The sequence below is a fragment of the Bemisia tabaci genome, chromosome 5, assembly GCF_918797505.1.
Source record: "Bemisia tabaci chromosome 5, PGI_BMITA_v3".
NCBI classification, from domain to species: domain Eukaryota; kingdom Metazoa; phylum Arthropoda; class Insecta; order Hemiptera; family Aleyrodidae; genus Bemisia; species Bemisia tabaci.
The window spans coordinates 45,690,746-45,709,612 of record NC_092797.1 but is presented as its reverse complement, the minus strand read 5'-3'; the positions used below and the strand labels follow the sequence as shown (position 1 = coordinate 45,709,612).

The 18,867-nt window shown below is 38.6% G+C and overlaps 2 protein-coding genes across 6 annotated transcripts in view; both read right to left on the bottom strand.

Annotated features, from left to right (window-relative positions):
* Positions 1 to 3,449: 3,449 nt before the first annotated feature.
* LOC109032572 (venom carboxylesterase-6) lies at positions 3,450 to 15,906 on the bottom strand. 2 transcript variants are annotated; one of them, XM_072300826.1, is made up of 12 exons: positions 15,734 to 15,906; positions 13,804 to 14,050; positions 11,416 to 11,565; positions 10,156 to 10,306; positions 9,453 to 9,508; positions 8,911 to 9,040; positions 7,871 to 8,067; positions 6,706 to 6,871; positions 5,703 to 5,887; positions 5,128 to 5,281; positions 4,351 to 4,477; positions 3,450 to 3,704 (listed from the first exon to the last, which is right to left on the bottom strand). In XM_072300826.1, the coding sequence occupies exons 2-12, from the start codon at positions 13,999 to 14,001 to the stop codon at positions 3,515 to 3,517; spliced, it is 1,704 nt and encodes a 567-aa protein (XP_072156927.1). In that variant the 5' UTR covers positions 14,002 to 14,050; positions 15,734 to 15,906; the 3' UTR covers positions 3,450 to 3,514. The 2 variants fall into 2 exon arrangements, with proteins under 2 accessions (XP_072156927.1, XP_018900324.2); XM_019044779.2 differs by having other exon boundaries at positions 13,804 to 14,021; positions 15,734 to 15,903.
* The window catches only part of LOC109032585 (kinesin-like protein KIF12), a 40,620-nt gene continuing 37,485 nt past the window's right edge, over positions 15,733 to 18,867 (bottom strand). For all 4 annotated transcript variants that reach the window (XM_072300821.1, XM_072300822.1, XM_072300823.1 and 1 more), the window contains one exon: positions 15,733 to 17,180. In XM_072300821.1, coding sequence (XP_072156922.1) covers positions 17,166 to 17,180 — 15 coding nt within the window. In that variant the 3' untranslated portion in view covers positions 15,733 to 17,165. The remainder of the gene's footprint in view (positions 17,181 to 18,867) is intronic.

Below are 18,867 nucleotides of genomic sequence, written 5' to 3'. Positions count from 1 at the left end.
GGACCAATAAATAAATAAAAAAACCGAATCAAAATCAGTAGAATACTTGCATTTACGATGAAAATTTCAAATTGCCATATCTTGAAAATAGGATCAGTCAAGATTTAGATTTTTTGCAAACTTAAGTCTACACGTGTCATAGACTCACCCTTTGCAAACCGTTTTTGGATACATTTTGTCGGATTCTTTATGCTTCAAGACACTGTACCGGAGTGATCCGTCTAGGATCACTATTGATACCGCGATATGCTGAGCATGATTTTGTGGAGCAACTATGCAACTATTCATGCCTAACTAGGCAGGGCCAGATTAAGGGGGTGGCCACATGGGAGCGGCCCATGGTGGCAAGTCTAGGAGGAGGCAAATTTTGCAATTTTTTTAAATGTAGGTAGAAAAAAAAATCGGATTTAGAAAAAGAAATTACAAACGAGAAAATGCGACAAAATCTCTCATTTCCTGGGAGTATAGTAATTTCTAATTGTGTCGTCTTTCAGTGATACAAGAGACAGCACCCTCAATTAATCGAGTTAAGAGAGAAACGAAACACGCAATTTGGCTTGGAACTGTGTGAATTGGAGAGAAATGATGACGAGGACTGATGAGATGAAAAGGAGACGCCCTCGGCGCGGCGATCGGCATGTAACTTATAATAGCGCCTACAAGACTGCACGAATACTTCACGCATTGCATAAAACACCGTGCGGTCATTGCGGTCAGCGTGAAACGGATAGCGCCTCCAAGAACGCATGAATACTTCACGCATTGCGCTAAACACAGGACGGTCAGCGCGAAACGCATAGCGCCTACAAGACTGCGTCAATACTTCACGCATTCCGTCAAACACGGTGCGTTCAGCAGCAGTTGGCGTGAAACTCATAGCGCCTACAAGACTGTCGGAATACTTCGCGCATTGCGCCAAACACGGTGCGGTCTGCGCGGCGCGGCGGCGGAAGTTAAGATCATTAAACCACATTTATGTTTGTTCTTTTATAATTTGTTCGTTCATTTCTAATGAATGGAGGGTCTTGTCCACACAGAGATAGGTTTACGAAACTTAATTTTCGCGCAAAGCTCCGTGAACTTTTGCTGGTTGTGCTGACAGGGCTTTCCCGAAAAATGTGTTCAACACGAGTGAACGCGTCTCATGCACCCCTCATCCTCAGGCATGTTCACTTGATGGTTTTTAATGATGTTTAAAAACGAATGAGAAGGGGGTGGCAAAATACAGGTGGCCCACGTGCGGCAAGTAGGTAAATCCGACCCTGTGCCTAGGAGATGTCTTTACAGTAGAAATGAATAATCAAATGCACTCTGTTATTTTAGATTCTTGCAGAGAAGCTCGCCGGAGATGAATACGATATAATCGTTTTCTGGACATTGCAGGATAAAATTATCCTTAAAGTCAAAACGCCTTCACTTACGTGCGTATGCAACCCGGACATCCACAGAGCTCGAATAGTTGCAACCAAGCTTTACAATAAAAAGCATTTCGTGCTCGTTCTTTTTAATTTTCCCAGCGTCAACGTTACGCATTCCTACAACAGGTAGCAGTGCGTAACGCCCTGCAAAGGCCACAATATTACTTGCAAAAAAAAAAGGCCGTTGCGGGGCAACTGCAAGTCGCGGCTGGCAAAGTCAATTAGAATTTGGGTCATGCATATATTTCGCGAGCCGAGTTGTCGCAGATGCAGTGATGCACATCGGTGTTGTCACTTTGTAGAAAAAAGCACAGAATTAGCCTAGGTTTAATCTAAGGAGAGATAACTTTACCAAAAGAATCGGCAGCGACGCACGTTTCGGTGCTGTCGGATTTAAATCAAAATATAAGTTTCTAGTGAACCTAGACATGTATAACGGAGATTTGTAGTTATTACTTGGCAACAATGCACGTCGAAGCCTGCGATGCGCGTGCGCAGCAAAGCGCATGGGCGTCAAAAGTCGCTCCTAACGCTGCGTTGTCGCACCGCGCCATATCTGTGCTGAATTTATTCAAACCTCTTTGCATGATTTAGGACGAGAAGGAGATATTTTACACACATATGGCAACACGGTTTTCATTGGACCTATCTTTGTCGTGCAGAGGAGTATTACTCTTACAAACGCTGTTTGGAAATGTGATCGCCCGCAGAGAAAGGGACCTTAATCCAAAATTTGAGAGAGATTGATTCAGTTCAAAAAATCTGATTTTAAGATTTCGATGTAAAACTCCTTCTGGTGTCCGAAAAAAATCAGCTTTGAGAGGTTCGGTCTGTTTTGTGTGACCACTGACCAATGACTTTAGAGCTGAGTATTAGAAGGCACCACCTAGATTTTAGGTGGGTACCAGCTCTATTAGCGGCTCTGGTGCTTGCACTAGAGCTGCTATTCCGGACGGTCCCAGCTGGGGAGTATCAATGCAGCATGTTACATTGTAGAGACCGCGCGTTGGTTGATGGGAATCGGCGCCATTTTCGGCTATGTTCCTTGTCATGACTTTATTTTATTGCATACTGTTTTATTGTTAGTCAATGCTATGTTGTGTATTGTATTTTTGGAATCATGGTGATACAGTCAACAATTCAAAACTTGTTTGTGCTTTTATCTCGTGATGGAAAAAATGTACTTTACGTTCAAAATTTGAAAATTTGAATTTTAAAGTTTTCGCGGTTAAGGAAGCTTTAACCACTGGGTTGGAGCTTCCTATAGTCATATTACTTGATATCAGCTGATAGCAAACAAAGGTTACCAGGGAAACCGTAAACGTCTAACAACTATCGTGGCCATTGGGCGATTCGACAGTTTGAATCGTTTTCGTTGATTGAATCGACAGTTGTCGGATTGTACATCAATGACAAAATGTGTCTAGGCCCTCATTCTTGACTACAACTACTGCCCCCAGAGCCGCTCTCCGACGCCAATGCGTTGGAGCTTCCTGCTTGTTTTTGCATTACACGAGTAGCTACTTACCCAAAATCAAGGGGATATCATTCAATGTACCTCTCTAGATATGGGTATTAAGGATCATTCGTAAAATTCGTAACCTTAAATTTTGGATATTTGAACCCCTCCTCTCATCCTTTTAAAGCATCCCCTACAGCCCTACATACTCCCTCAAGTCCCTCACGTATTTTATGAACGTACTCTCTAAACCTTATTAAAACAAACCCTTCTTGAACCAACTTTAACCCCCGGCCTTGTCCGGTAAAAAGAGGGTGTTCAGTCGGATCATAATCCAACAGTTTCATGCCCTGAACATGGCCAGGAATAAAATACTTCTTTCTCAAAATTGCCTTACTTCGGCAGCAAACTTTGTATTACCAAAACTGCGATTTGTTTCTTTTTTTTTGCATAAACTTTCTTGATGTTCTAGTACCTATCCATTATTGAATTTTGCGCTTTTACGTGGAGGGCGGTCTTTTTCCCCGTAGACAACCAAGTATAATCGACGGAGAAATGAAATCAGGGATATGTTAAATCTAAGAGAAATTTATTTTTAAAATCACTGGTATCTTCAACAGTATCCCTGAAGACATCTTCAGAGTTCATCTTTCACAGCAACTGGTTCCACTGGCTCGTTGAATGGCAATGAATCCCAAAACTGCCGATAGCCCAAATCAGAGCTTGTTTTTGGCACCAAATCCTCGCTAGAATTGATTTCCAGGTAATCCAAGTCACCCTCGGGCTTGACTGGTGACCACTGCACATTATGGCTTATTACAGGTTTGCTGAAAAAAAATGGAGGTTTTTAGAGGAGACATTTTTTATGAGATCACTCAAAAATGTACTGGGAGCCCCCTGGTCATGCGCCAACGAGCACCGCTCCACGGAAATACATAAACTTAGGTCATAATGGGTCATTCGCAATCTTAAACCTGGGTCACTCAATAAAACTGACTTGTCAATCTAACGATGTCACATTTCTGATCAGATTTTAGTTTTTTTCTCTATATTGAAATGATATTTTAAACTTTTAATGGACTTTTTGATTTTCACAAAATTTTTGGTAAGATCAAGTTTTGCTGACCTTGTTTGTAGTGGTCCTGTAATTATTTTTGGGTCACTATCTAACCTTTACTGATCGGCTGATGTTCTGATAATTCATGATAAAGCGTCCATACTCGTCAAATTAACGGACTATGGTCTGATACAGCGGAATAAAACGCCGGCTGCCGGGTGAATGCAGTAAATTGTCAAATGAGACGCGTGTTGCGTCCAGCGAAGTTTCGGGCGCTTCAAACTGGCGATATTCCAATTTAAAACATCAAAGTAGAATAACTTTCCCGTACTTCATTGCGATAAACAAGGATAAAATGTAATTGTTTCTGCAATATTAGAAACTTTGAAAAATACGTCAATGTAAATTAGCCTTACCCTGTTTTAGCAAAAGTCAGCCACATGTTCAACATCAATCGAGTCATGGCCTTATCCTGTGGTGTTTCCTCAGGATTTCCGTAGAATGTTCCCAATACGTAGGCAGTATCATCCCCATGGCTTACTCCTGTGGTAGACGTAAAAATCAGAGATATTAATAGGATTATGACTTATGAAAAAGTAGTATGTATTTCGCAGAGTAATTGTCAAAGCAGGCAGTTTATCAGATTTGCTTGGGCGAGAAGTCAAATATGACTAAGGTTGAAGGTGAAAATGTTGTTCTTCGTTCCGACTGTATTGTTTTAGGAATGTGATTAAGAATTTAGCGTTAAATTTGATACCATGTAAAGGTCATCCAACAATTTTAAACTCGCAAACAAACATTTACGTTAACACTTTTCCGTTGGTTTATAGAATAAGAATCATACACTTACGATTGGATCGCGTTTAAATTATGGAACGTGTGTGTATGGAGCTCTATTCGTCGCCCCAATCAAAGAAATGAATGAAACCAAGCAATAATTTAAAGTTCTTGATTCATCCTTGCTGAACTTTATCCAAATTCCGAATGTTGTTTCATGTTAAAAACAACATTATGCTTGAAGAAAATACATTTCCAGAAAGAATTCATCATACAGTGTGGCACCAAATAACATATTTTAAAGTCCTGATAATAAAAGGGTAGACTAGTTGGGTCATTTCGTTTCATATGTATTTTAACATTTTCCGATTTCTACTTTTTTCATTAAAAATATATGAATGCCATTTTTTACGCACCGAAATTCTCTGTAGAGCCCCAGCTCATCATCTCTGAGTAGCTATGCTTTCCACGGTACGTGAAACGGTAAAAGTACACGGGAGCGGTATTGGATTTTGCTTGTAGTCGAGCTGCACGTTCAACGTGTACCACGTATAGTCTATCGCCGAACATCTATACAAAAAGAAAAAAAAGGGTATATATAAATGACATCGTACAATAATTCAACTGCAAAACTACGTAATTAAATCGGAAAGTTTCAAAATGTTCTCAGGCACTGTGTTCTTTGTAAAGAACACAAATCAACCTGACAGTGTGAACTTTTTAGAGACTTGTGCTGAAGTACTTGTCAGAAGAGTTTGCGATTTTTCCAACGTGCGTTAAATTGAGTATAAATCTGAAATAATTATCCCAGAGGAAAGCATCTCATTCGAGCAAAATGTTCCCCCATAGAATACGGAAATATGCTGTTTGGTGGAACTAGTCGTTTTTACTAAAGTATTTGTAATTTAAAACTGTACTTATAACCGTTTGCAGAAGATTATGGGTTACAGGATTAGGAACGAGCTTATCTCTTCTGGTTTCGACTACTTGCCTGGGTTAGTTCACTGGTCGTGTCGGGAGAGACTGGTTTTCCTTTGAGGTAAAAGTTCTTGATTTTTCTTCCAACTTCTACCTTTTTCTCCTGCGGGATGGTGTAATTGTAATCTAGTAAATGTGGAGCCAGCTCATCCCATCTTTCTTCGATCTCAGACAATATCGTCGCATTCGCCACGAAATCTGGGAGATAAATAAACGTTTTTATAAGGAACAAGTATCGAGGACTGAAAAAGTCTTACTATTTCCCATGAAAGTCAAAACTGTAGGAAATGACTAAAAAAAATGCGTAGGCTCCATTAAAATTGCCAGACATATTCAATTTTTTCCAAAAGTTTTCTTTGGTTTTGTTATGCATATGTGCGAAAGGACTGCTACAACATTTTTGAGTTCCATAATAATATTTGTGATTATCAAGAATGTCTCCTACAACTTATATTTTTAACACTTTCAAGTCATAGTGCGAAAAATGCTGGTATCAGTGCCTCGATTTCGAGTTTTGCTGCCCTAAGGAACGTAGGAAGAGGGATAATTCTACGCTTAAATTGTTCAATGATAGATCGAGTTTCGCTACGCGTCTCATTGCGAGAAGACCGCGGTTGAAGCGCCTTCAACATTTCGCATATGCAACATAGATATCCTTCGAGTATGAATAGTTGTATTCAAACATTGTCATCAGAGAGACCCTGAATAAATAAGCCGAACCATGTAATTGGCTGAGGCAAAAAATATGTCAGGCTGTTTTTTGCCGAATGTTGATTGATGAGGAACTCTTTGAGGACAATTCAAAAAAATTCTCCTATTGATTACGCATGAATTTTACGGTAAGCACTTTGTTAGGCGAGCTTCTGCATTCTTTGATCATCAGTCATCGTCATGTGAATCTGAGCGTTGACTTCCGGAAGTAAATTTTACATTGTGCCCATACCTCAATTTCTTATTTTCGACCCTCAAGCTCCTTCTCCTTTAGACACTTAAAAATCTACAGAATAGTTTCTTACTTGATGTAGGGTATAACCCTTCCTCTGACGTGACACTGGCTAACCATGGAATGTCCTTCACCTGACCTGATTTCAGGAGCTCGTAAGGACTTTGCGAAAGGAACGGTTCGGTTCCTGCCATCTCTACAGTTGGGCCGAAGGGAGAATATGGGTTATAGTGATACGGCTGAAAGCAGAAAAGCGCAATGGTTTTATGCAGGTTAATGGACCACTAGACAAGGTGCGACTTTCAGTAATCTGATACATGTTTCTTAAGCAGAATTTCACGTAGAACACGATTCACACAACGAAAATTACTGAAATTAACTCCTAACGAAGATATTAACGTTTTTATTTCACATTGGTTAAGAGGAATTTGAACTGTCCGCTCACAAGAAACTCAAAGCTCTACGTGAGTCAAATTGCGCACTACAACGGTTTCAGCAAGCTTCTCATCCGAGCAACCTTCATTTCCCGCCATGAATTTTTCAAACTATAAGCAATTTGCTATGGCTGAACCAAAGCGTCAAGATTGAGGTTGCCAGATTTTTATATCGCAGAGACTGCCATGATAACGTTTAGCGCGCGATGTGAATCATGTAGAGCATTGAGTTTTCTTGAGCGGGTGGTTTGAATTCACGCATCAAGAATCATTAAATATCTTCGTTTAGAGTTAATTTCGGTAATTTTTGTTGGGCGCATCGTGTTCTACGTGAAATTCTGGTTAAGAAACATGTATCAGAATGCTAAATTCGTTCCTTGTCTAGTGGTCCATTATAAAAACGAATTAAACTGATTAAAAATATGACTGAATGAAAATTGAATTGATGGTTAAACTGATTGGTCTTATGTGAAAGCCTTCACTTCTGAAATTTTGAAATATTGATTGTTTTCATTTAATATGAATTTATGGCACGTTTGATGACAATTTGATAGTCGATCGATCAATTGATAATATTTTTTTTAAAAAAAAAAAACCTTGCGGAGGTCACATAATGCTGCAATACGTCAGGTGTTCTCACACAAGCCCCCCGCCCCTCCTCACTAAAAAAAAAAAAATCAGCACGAGAGTTTGTGCATCAACTATGATCAGACTTCCTCCGAACAAGTAAAATATGCCAGTAAATTTACAAAGTTGCAACTTGAGATACTGAGATTATAGTGATATTAGAAAGTTCAGCGATACCATGAACAAAGGCGTTGCGAGAAGTTTAACAATTTGGAGAGCAGGGCGGTATCGTAAGCAGTCGACCAAATCTCTAGATGAGAATGTAGGGCACCCGAGGGTTGCGGCAAGTCGGTCCGCTTTCTCGCGACCATTTTCCACCAGGGCGAACGGTGTCAGGGATGATCCGCTCATTGAGATCCCTCGGTGGAACAAACCTGAATGAACATAGTCGCAGCAAAGTCATGTCATGGACACCGTCTATCGATAATTAATAATATATATTCAAGATTTTTATATGACAAGGTGGAGAAATGGTGCTGGGTCCACACCATTTCGCGGGGAAATCAAAGCCAAGGAGTTCCAAAAATCAAAATTAGAGTCAAGATTTTTATATTGACACGAACCTTATACTATTCGGTAAAATCGTCGCCTTCAAGACAAAAGGACGCAACTAACTTTTGCAACGAACCCTATCGTCCGTGTAACTCAACGCTTTCCTGGGTTGTCACTACGCAATGGATTACATGTAGCAATTGGACTAATCTTCCCGACCTCCATAATATTTCAGTTAATTAAAATAAAAATTAGATTAATAAATTTACACGGATTTGAATACTCTATCTGATATTGACATTTTGTTGATATCACCTGGCTTTGCCTTTACCTCTCTGTCTATTGTCTATTGTTACGCCCTAATGTCAGTTGAACGATGAAATGTGGTTTCCATCACTCAAAAAAGCTAAATGAATAAATAAGAAAAAAATCCTGCCAGTAGATACTTCTCGACTTCTCCGAATTTAATTTATTGAATAAAGGCGTTAGTGCTTTAGAGCATGTTATGCAATTTTGTACGAATAAACTACCGAGGAAATTTTCCCAGTTTCATTAAACTTTACTAGTCGTAAAAGGGAGATATTCTAATAGCTAGACTGCTCGTAGCAGTTATACTCCTTTGTCTAAAGCAATTCAATAGTTGTTGCTATTAAGTTGATATTTTTTTTCAGATATTTACAGTTTTAAGAATATTCTCAATATTACATCCACAAAATTATTCTCACCTTGAGACATGGGTGACAGATAATGATACTGCACGCTGGCACCTCCGGCAGACATTCCAGAAATCGTGACGCTGGCTGGATTCCCATTGAAAGCTGCGATATTTTGCTGGATCCATTTTAAAGCCATCACCTAGCAAATACAACAGTGGAAATTGAGAAATTGTTTCACTGCAAACACTAAAATATTTTTGTGCTTCAAAGCTATACTCTTTTCGGGTCCTATTTATCTCTTAATAGATTGAATAGCTTTTTTATTTCTTCTAAAATGCGCAGGGCATCGCGAAAACAAGTTTAGGGCCTTACATGAACATACTAGAATTCTGATTTTGGAGAACCGGAATTGATTCTCCGTTTATAGAGTAAGGATATTTTTTCATATGTTTCTGTATTTTTTTTTTCAACCGCACGAAATTTTTGTTCTTATAAAAACATTTGCGTGACGTCAGCAAATTTAGCGCTGGAAGGCAAAATACGTAATAAAGTTATCTACGAAACAACGTCAGCCATTGCGGCATATGAGCATAATTTAAAAATTTTCAAACCTGATCTTTAAGTCCATTATTTCCAGGAACGACCTCATCCTCCGTTGTCAAGAACCCTGAGAAAATAAAGGAATGGAAATAAAGTTAATTCTGAAAGTGTAAACCAATAATGAAACGAGGGATATGTCGCGTGTAGAGGCAAGGATAGAGTGACTCCTATCTGTTATGAAATCAAAAATGACCACGGCGACCTATACCTACACAGTAATCTTGTCAAGATCCATACACAATTCTAGACATCCAAAAAATTTAACGTATCACGGCACAGCCCAAAAGTGATGCCCCCGCCAGAGTGAGATTAATGTGTGTTTTTCGGATGGATAACTATTCGTGCTTCCCAGTAGGTTTGTTGCCTAAGCGGCAAAATTAAAGGCGAACTTCCGTTAGACAATACCTAGCAGTAAGTCATGAATTCATTTTGTGTGTTTTTGGATATATTTGCGCTCCCTAATGGATAAGTTGCCTATAAGCGGAATTGTAGGCGCATTCGATTAAGATCCCTAGTAGCTGATTCATGAAGTCATTTACTGGTTCAATGAGGTGCTTTTTGGATAGCAATGCGCTCCACAGTTGAAATACAGCAAAATTGAAGGGGAACTTCAAGTGCGTACATACTATTGTATTCTGTCCTAGTTCAAAACCAACACACTTCTAATAGTTCTATCAGAAATATACATTGATATTCAATTTTGTTTTTACTCACCAAGTGGTCCCAGTCGATAGTTCAGCGTAACGAAGACTACATCTTGATCGAGGAGGTATCGTGGTGTGTACAAAAACCCAGCTCCGGACTGAAAGGCGCCGCCATGAATGTAAACAAAAACGTCAAGAAGGGGACTATTCCCACTTGGAAGCTGAAAAATAACACATTATTTCTTAAAAATGTTATTAGACATACCGTGCATTTCAGTGATGATTTGAATTTCATAAATTTAAGATTCAATGGGAAGAGGAGTCTTCATTTTTAAAAAAAATTAAGGTTTAGAAAAAGCGGAAATTTTGAAATACCTCAATCAAAATACAAGTTTGAGCAATGGGAGAAAGTGTAAAACAACACACACGGATGCTTGATGTCAAGGTAAAGAATAAGGTAAAAAAATTCCATTATAATCTTACTGATAATGCAGTTTCATTTTGAGCATAGATTTTTAAACAATTATATCTAAATCAATGGGAGAATTGATACCAGTAAGGGCCCATCACTGAGGGCGTGAAGCAATTATCCATCGTCAAACTGACCTACTTACACTGTTTTTATTACTCGTTTGACCTTCTATGAGTTTAAATTTAGTCAATGCCTTTTAATTTAACTTCTTATCGTCCTTTCAAAGTAAATAAAAGTGAATTAGGAAAATTCCATACAGTCCACCATTTTCCTTAATAAGGAGCAGGTAATTTTGCCACGGAATGCTTAATTTTTCGACCCAACTCGACAGAAGTTGCTGTGCTAAAAAGTTTTGCGTTCCTGAAATAAGGCTCCTTTTAGAGGGTCCTATTTATGTAACTTTTCGGTATCAATTGTTGTACTTTCACATTTTGTGGTGTTCATGAAAGCAGATTCCGGATTAAGGTTTGACCGCTTTTTTGCGCGTATCAGCCCTGTTGGTTGAAATTAATCATTATTTACAATCTTTTGTAAAAGTAAAAACACTTTTAAGTTTAGGATACAGTGACTGACTTTTTTCCATCCATCTTGTTATGTATTGATACTGAATTCGGGAGGCAATAATTTTCGATGGTCCTGACAAAGAGCTCGTTTTATAAATACAGTCTCCGTCGCAGAATTTAGCTCTCTTTGTATTTAGAAGATTTTTCTTTCGTAAGGATCTACGTAAGCATTATGTAAATTATAATTTTAAATACCTATTCTGATGCAATCAGATAAAATATCTGCATCTCTTTTTCCATTTTTTTTTCTATCAGAGTTAATGGAAATGAACATGGTTGGTATCGTGAAACTTACGAGCGGTGTGTAGACATTAACGTAAAGGCAATCTTCATCCCCGGCAAATCGTTTGTCGTTCAAATAGTTCATGTGATCGTATTGCAAACACATCGGAGGCAAAGTAGATGCGTTCCATTTTCCACGCCATGGTTTAGGCGGCTGTGGTGGCTAAAATGTGAAAGTAAAAGAACATGAATTCAGGACCCTCTCAATGATATTAGGTTCAGGTTACATCATTATGGGCAGATTTTATTTTCCTCTCCTTTTTTCCTTTTTTTTCAATGATACGTAACTCATGCTCAAACTTCCTTCCCTGGTGAAAATTGGCAGTAGAATCTGTGTTCCAAAATACCATAGACCTACACTGCCGTGCTAAGGAAGAACGCCGTATGAACATTCGAGAGTTGCCAAATTCCCTTCGATAAAATGTTAATTTATGAGGAAAACTATGAACATATTTCCTCAAAATTTTCAGACACTTTAAATCAAATTACAGACAAAATTATCCGAGAAATCGGCAGAAAAATATTCAAAAATGTTCCTGAAAATTAGTGCTTTGCCGGAGAAAATTTGGCAACGCCTGAAGGCTCATACGGCGTTTTTCCTTAGCACGGCAGTACAGCCGGCTGTAAGATTTCCAATAGCTTCTATAGCCGGCAACACAATTTCTTATAGCCCTTTATAGCCGATGGCGATTAAGCAACAGCGTGGCGATAAAGTGTATGCTAAACGTTACTAATTACGGATGCTAGGACTCAGTGAGTTTTTGGACTACCGCTCTCTTTTGGGAACGTAGTATCTTGATTTATTTTGCGAGGAAAGCTCCGTACTTTTGAAGGATGCCTGCCATTCCTAAAATGTTGGAGCGCCTTCAATTTCATATGATACTGTGCAATACCTCTGGTGTGAGATAGTTGCTTCAAGCGCCGTGGTACGCTACGGCGCGGCGCGGCGAGCGGGCAGCCAGCGCGAAACGTGCATTGGCGCCTACAAACCTAACAGGGATACTTCACGCATTGCGCAATGCGTGAAGTATCCCTGTTAGGTTTGTAGGCGCCAGTGCGCCGCCGCTCCGCTTTGTGTTAGGCTCTAATATTTAATCTCGTGGAGTCAGCGTTTTTCAACTCATGACATTGAAATGTTTGCACACTCTGTATACAGAGTGGCATACATGGATCCATAGTATGGAGTATGGCATGGAGTGTCCATATATGGATTATTCTCATTTTAATTGATGGAAAAAAATATGTAGTAAAGGAAAATATAATGTGCGTTTTTTAAATATTAAGGTGATTCCGTACAAACTTAAGGATTTACAAAGCACACGAATTTCTACACAATTTCTTATAGCCTTTTATAGCCGATGGCGAAAAAGCAACATGCAGCCAAGCGATAAAGTGTAAAGCCCAGCGATAGGAGCTATAGCCCGGCTGCATAATTTTTTATCGCTTCGTGTAGCCCGGCCGTATGATTTTTTCCACTTTCTACAGCCAGCTATATGATTTTCTATCGCCTTCTTCAGTCGGCTATAAGAACTCCTATGGTATTTTGAAACGCAGCTCCTACAGTCAATTTTTACCAGGGTTCTACAGTGGTTAGAGATATTCGTGTCCAACTCGACTTCATTTTCAGATGAAGGAAATAGTTATATGTGACTATAAGTGTCGGTATAACCTTCTTTTTTCAGCACCTCAGTGGGAATACATTGACTCGATTGGTGGTGGCAACCACCTCACAGTGCAGCGAGTCAACGGGAGAAGTCGGACATAATTTCAAACTTTTGAAACTTATGCCTTCGTTAATGACACGAAACACACGAGTTTGAAAGTTGTTCCCTAGGTTTTTTGACAAAATATCCTTCAAAATTTCCTTTAAAATTTCCCTTTAAATTTATCATGTGATGATATAAACATAAGTATTTGTGATTTTAGTGAAAAATTTCAAGTCCGACTACCCCTAATGGCTCGTTTCATTGTTCGCCACTCTTAGTCCTTCTGGAGCGCAATGGTTGGCGTCATAGACTCCACATTAAAAGTAATTATTTTTAAGTGACCGCTGAGTGAAAAATTATTCCGACTGAAACCCCCGTCATAAAATAAGCAAGGGAAATATTTGATAAAAATAGGATATTGGTGATTTTCAATAAAATTTAACTCAAAGTAAACGTCCTTGGCACAAATTTTACCCAAGAAACACATTTTTGGATCAACCTATAGCATCAATTTTGACTGATGAATCACAAGTATGACGTTCACTAAATTGTAATATTTATGAACTCCGTTCCGCATTTTTCGAAAGACACGCGGGAATGTTTTTTACAATTACCGCGTTGACCTCAGCTCTTCGATCGTGCTCATTAATAAATATAGATTAAAGTAGAAAATGTATAAATGAATATCTACTTACCGCAAACCTATATTTTCCCACAGGAGGGCGTGCATACGGAATCCCTAAAAACGCATTGATGTTCCTTCCGTTTGCAGTCTTTTCAATTGTTCCTGTCAATGTGCCTTGATCAATGTGGACAGTCGGTGAAAGAACAGCCCCAACGACCAAAATGTTGAAGAACAATGCGATACCACCGAGCAGAGGATATTGTTTCATATTGCTGCTTTCGTTATTTCCTAGATTTTTTTTTAAAATCAGATTGGTACTGTAATATTAGGCCAATTTTAGGGGAAAAATTGAAAGGAGAACCAGCGTTATAATTGTATGATCGTCGACACGTATACGAAAAAAAACTTTAAATTCATGATTTGAGGGGCTTAGAGGACACGACGCATTAGTGCAGTTTTTGCTGTTTTGAGAAATATGTGTTTGAAGTTCCGAAATTACATGGAACCCCATGGCGGGAGAGAAGTTTAAGCTGACTCTATGATGAAAAATTGGAATTTGGGCGCAGATTTTTCAAAGAATATGCATTAAGATTAGTTTTACTTGAAATCATGTGAATCATGTGCCATGTCCTCCGAGCTCCTCATTCACAAATTTTTGGCAAGGAAAAAAGCTCGCATTATTTGCGAAAATCCTGCTATTATTTCAGTGAGACAATGGGCCTGTTGCATGCAAGAGATACAGCCGTGCGAATAGACTTTTCAGAGGTTAAATGACACGAAAATTACGATGGTCACATTAAAAAGTCTGAAATACACTCCTTACTGCGCAATTTGCGTTGTTAGGAACGCGCTTTTTCAAATTTCCCGCGTCTGGGGGCAGTTTTCTAACTGAAACAATTAACGGCAACTCGCGGCTATTTCCGGTCAACTAAAACTGACAACATAACCTAAAAATCGGAGCTCGCGATATCGTGAAATGAAATGTAGGAGGATTGCGTTGGATATTTAAAAGTTGATCGATTTGGTTAGCGCATAAAGCGTATATGGACCACTATGAGAGATCACGTTGGGTTTGTAAACAAACTGAAGGAAAAAATAACAACAACAACAATGACTCGGCATCTTCCGGAAATCACCGAGCCCGCCGTTTGCTCGTTTCCGGTGATTAGAAAACTGCCCCCAGACGCGGGAAATTTAAAAAAGCGCGTTCCTAACAACGCAAATTGCGCAGTAAGGAGTGTATTTCAGACTTTTTTAATGTGACCATCGTAATTTTCGTGTCATTTAACCTTTAAAAAGTCTATTCGCGCGGCTGTATCTCTTGCATGCAACAGGCCCATTAAGGATCATTTTGAAAAATCTAGAAAAGATTGTGCATAATACGCATATGGTTAATTGGTAATGTACCTATGTATACTTACTGGAGCTAAATTGATCATCTCGAGTATCAACCTGTCTCACGGTAAACTTGATGAAAAGATTGAATAGTGACAATGAGACGGATTTCCTCCCTCAATTTAATACTTTGAACTTGGTTTGTACCATCATTGTCCTCTATGTGACTTCAAAATTTCACGGTTCCGCTAAATTACTATCCGTATTAATTAATAAAATAATGCATACTCGTAGCCAATATTTACCTTTTATATTTTATTTTGCATGATATGACGGGGTTTTTTCCCCTTATGATTTGCAAGGTCTATTCGATTTTAGTGGTGCATGGAAGAAAGTAAATTTTTTAAAAGAAAATAATATTATATTACAAAATTTGTACAGTTTTATTTTTTACATAATTTGTATACGTATGACAGAGGAAAAAAATCTAAAATTTCATATCTCGGTAATTTTCAGGTACCCACAGTCACATACATTGATCCACATAAGGTAATTGAAAAAAAGCGAGCCCTACTGGCATGCATGAAAGAAACATCTTCTTTATGAACAACGAATAATGTCAATAGTTCAGCTAAATTGATCGGACGATTAATTTTAAAACATACCTGTATTGAATGCGCAGTAATTGTCTTCTACGTGCGAATGTGTGTACCTTCAAGTAAGGATTTTAACAAAACAATTTAGGCTAATACCATTACTGTGGTTTGATTATTATCGATTTTTCACAGACATCTACAAAAATATTTACAACGTGTATAAGATTCAATCTGACTTCGCCACCAGTCATCCTCAGTGACTTTGAAAAAAGTAAAAATAAAAATTTAGAGAACAAGAAAAGTGGAGAGGTATTTTATCCTTACAAGTAACTTGCTTCAGAAGTTAAGCCGGTACAAGTGATAATATGCCGCAGACAGCGTGAAAACATAAACAAACATGGCTAGCCGTAATCCTCACTTTATTGTTGCCTTTTCTAATAAAAAGAAATCGATAAAGCGGCACTCATTTCGAGATGAAGTATGTTAATTTCCAACCAACTGGCATTTATGCTCTTAGGAGCGGTGAGAGAGCATTGATAAGAGCAAATCCGAGGCTGCCAAATTTCAGCAATTTTTAACCAATTTTTGGCATGCTTAAAAAATAAAAAAAAAACTTGATGGTTATTACACTCTAAAAATATGAGCCTCTGTTGGAGCAGTGTAAAAATGTTTGATCTTCCTTAAATTATATATTCTATCTTTAGGAAAATATACAAACTTTATTGGTTGATGGTATCTTCGTAATATTTTTATGGAGAAGAGATATATCACCGTAAACTCCACCACTTTACAGTTCAAAAATAGGTATGATGGACATTTTCAATGTCGCAAAATGATGCACTTTATCTCATCATTTTCATGCATTTAAATCAAAAGGAAGTATGTCCACTGAGACATGAGCCCTGCCATGCATATATTTTTATGAGTCTCATGTCAGAAAGAGTGAAGTTTCTTTTGATTTAAATACGTCCATTTAGTTAGATGACCCTCACCTGTGTTAGTCTATTCTTTAATTCGGATTCACAATATTAAAGTCTTTGCTTCGCACATTTGACGTACCGCGGAGGAAACTTGGAGGGTAAAAATCGCGACGTTTAATCCACAGTAGTCCAAGTATCGTAAAAATACATCTATTTTAATGAAAAACGTTGTAATTCAGATTATTTTGCTGGACGAGCCCCGGTACTCAAGGTTAAAAAATAACGGGGGGAGGGGGGAGTTTCCACCATTTTTGGCTTTCAAACCGAATCTTAAAGTGGAAAATATGAATGAACGGGCCATTGAAGTCAACACATTATGGACGAAGTTTGACGTGCCAGATGTTTTGAGTCATTTCATACTCGTTGTGAGATTAAAAGACCTCAAGCGGCCTGCATCAATGCACTTGGCCCTCGATATTTTCACTTTGAGCAAAATTCTTCAAGTGTAGGAACAGCGCCTCAAAATGTGACGCATTCAACTGTAGCCTTTCTCATGTCTGCACCACGTTCAGATTCATCAACTAACATCTTTGGACCTGGAAGAGAAAGACAAAAATTGAATAAATTGACTGTTTAATTACTATGTTTAGTTTTTCAGATTTTTCAGCCCACCTTCATTTAGTCATTTGCATGCCGGTTCGCATTGAAATCCCCCTCCATTCTCCCTGATATTACCACAGGCGAATCCGGGGGGTATAGCTCCCCCCTCCCTCCGTCCGCCCGACAAAAGGAGCAAGAAAAAGGAGAGAAAGAGAAAAAAACGAAACAGAAGATAGAAGATAGAAGAAAGAGGGACGCTTATATTTGGTATTCATCCATAAAAAATTGACTCAAACTGCATTTTTTTGGGGAGGAGAATACTGTGTGTTACACAAGGTTGTTTTAAAAATTTAGATGCTTTGAAATTTTGACAGTTTCCGGACCCCTCCCCCCCATTTTAAGGCGTCTGGGTCCGTCTTTGCATTTTATTCACAAAAAAGCGACGCTATGTGCCTTTTTCAATCGGAATTTTCTCGCAAATTGGCGCTTCCCGCTAATCGAAGCCTGGCTTGAGGTTTGGTTTGCCCCTCCTTCTCCCCTTTTGTCAGGCACGTATCAGACACCCCTTAATCTCCCTTTCCCTAGAACCCTGAGGCAATCATAAGACAGCCTCCAACACAAAAACAGTGAATTTACTTCGGAAAAAGACTTTGAAAAATGTATTTTGCGTCAGAAGAAAACGCACGATAACTTGAGAGCACTAAATGGGTCAAATTCATGTTTTTGACACGCCGGCGCCGCTATTCATCTGATTTTCCTCAAGACGTGATGGCGCTCGAGAGATGAAAGGCACCAGTTACTGTTAATATGACATTTATAGCATTGTTTTCAGTATGTTTTCTTCGCATTATCACTCTCTCACACTGGTTTGTTATTGTAGTTTTTAATCCGTTAATCTCCAGCCGCTTAGAGAGGTGTCGCAACGACTTAATAATTCAATCCAATTCTCTCTTTGGCGGTGATTCTACACTGTATTTTGTGTATATTTCCCCCTATTTCAAACATAAATAGTCTGCGAGTGTATTTTGCAACATTTTTATATGTTTTAGGAAAAAATAACGTCAACAAGGGAAAAATGTTTCAATAAAAAATTGGGTCAACACATGCATGAAGGGCGTGTTCACGAGTTGCAGCGAGGTGATGATGAATCAAAGGCTATGAGGGCAAAACTTTGTTGACTTTTGAAAATCGATCAAGTTTTATTTCACAAACATATGGTACAGACTCGTATAGCAACGTCGCACGTTGCGTTTGGTCCCTTTTTGAAAAATGTAGTTCATTCAGAGGGCTTTAGCGTATGCTTTGCGAAGTCTCATTTAGGCATGCTTGGTAAAATCAAAAATTCCCCAATTTTGCCAGCACTTCATCCTTTTTAATTCGTGTGCCAATTTTAATGCGTAAAAGCTTACGTCACTTATGTGCAATGGACGGATTCTTGCAATCGGACAACCATGCACTTTTTCTATGAAATTCGGCTCATACTAACTTTGCAAATAAAACAGCCAAAATATATCAAATGTAGATAACTATTTTTTTTATTGGTCAAGGATTAAAAAATTCTTTAAATTCACCTCAGGGAGTCGATTAAAAAATCAGGACTATGATACGACTTTGTATGAATGAAATGTATCAAAACTTCTGTTGAAGGGAATTTTTCTCAGGCTTACACCGATTTATATTGGC

Excerpts from the sequence above, each read along its gene's own strand:
- LOC109032572 (XM_072300826.1), bottom strand. The coding sequence starts at position 14,001 with ATGAAACAATATCCTCTGCTCGGTGGTATCGCATTGTTCTTCAACATT. Across the intron at positions 11,566-13,803 it reads TGGGAAAATATAGGTTTGCG|CCACCACAGCCGCCTAAACC; the intron begins GTAAGTAGATAT and ends TTCACATTTTAG. Across the intron at positions 10,307-11,415 it reads TTAATGTCTACACACCGCTC|CTTCCAAGTGGGAATAGTCC; the intron begins GTAAGTTTCACG and ends GTTATTTTTCAG.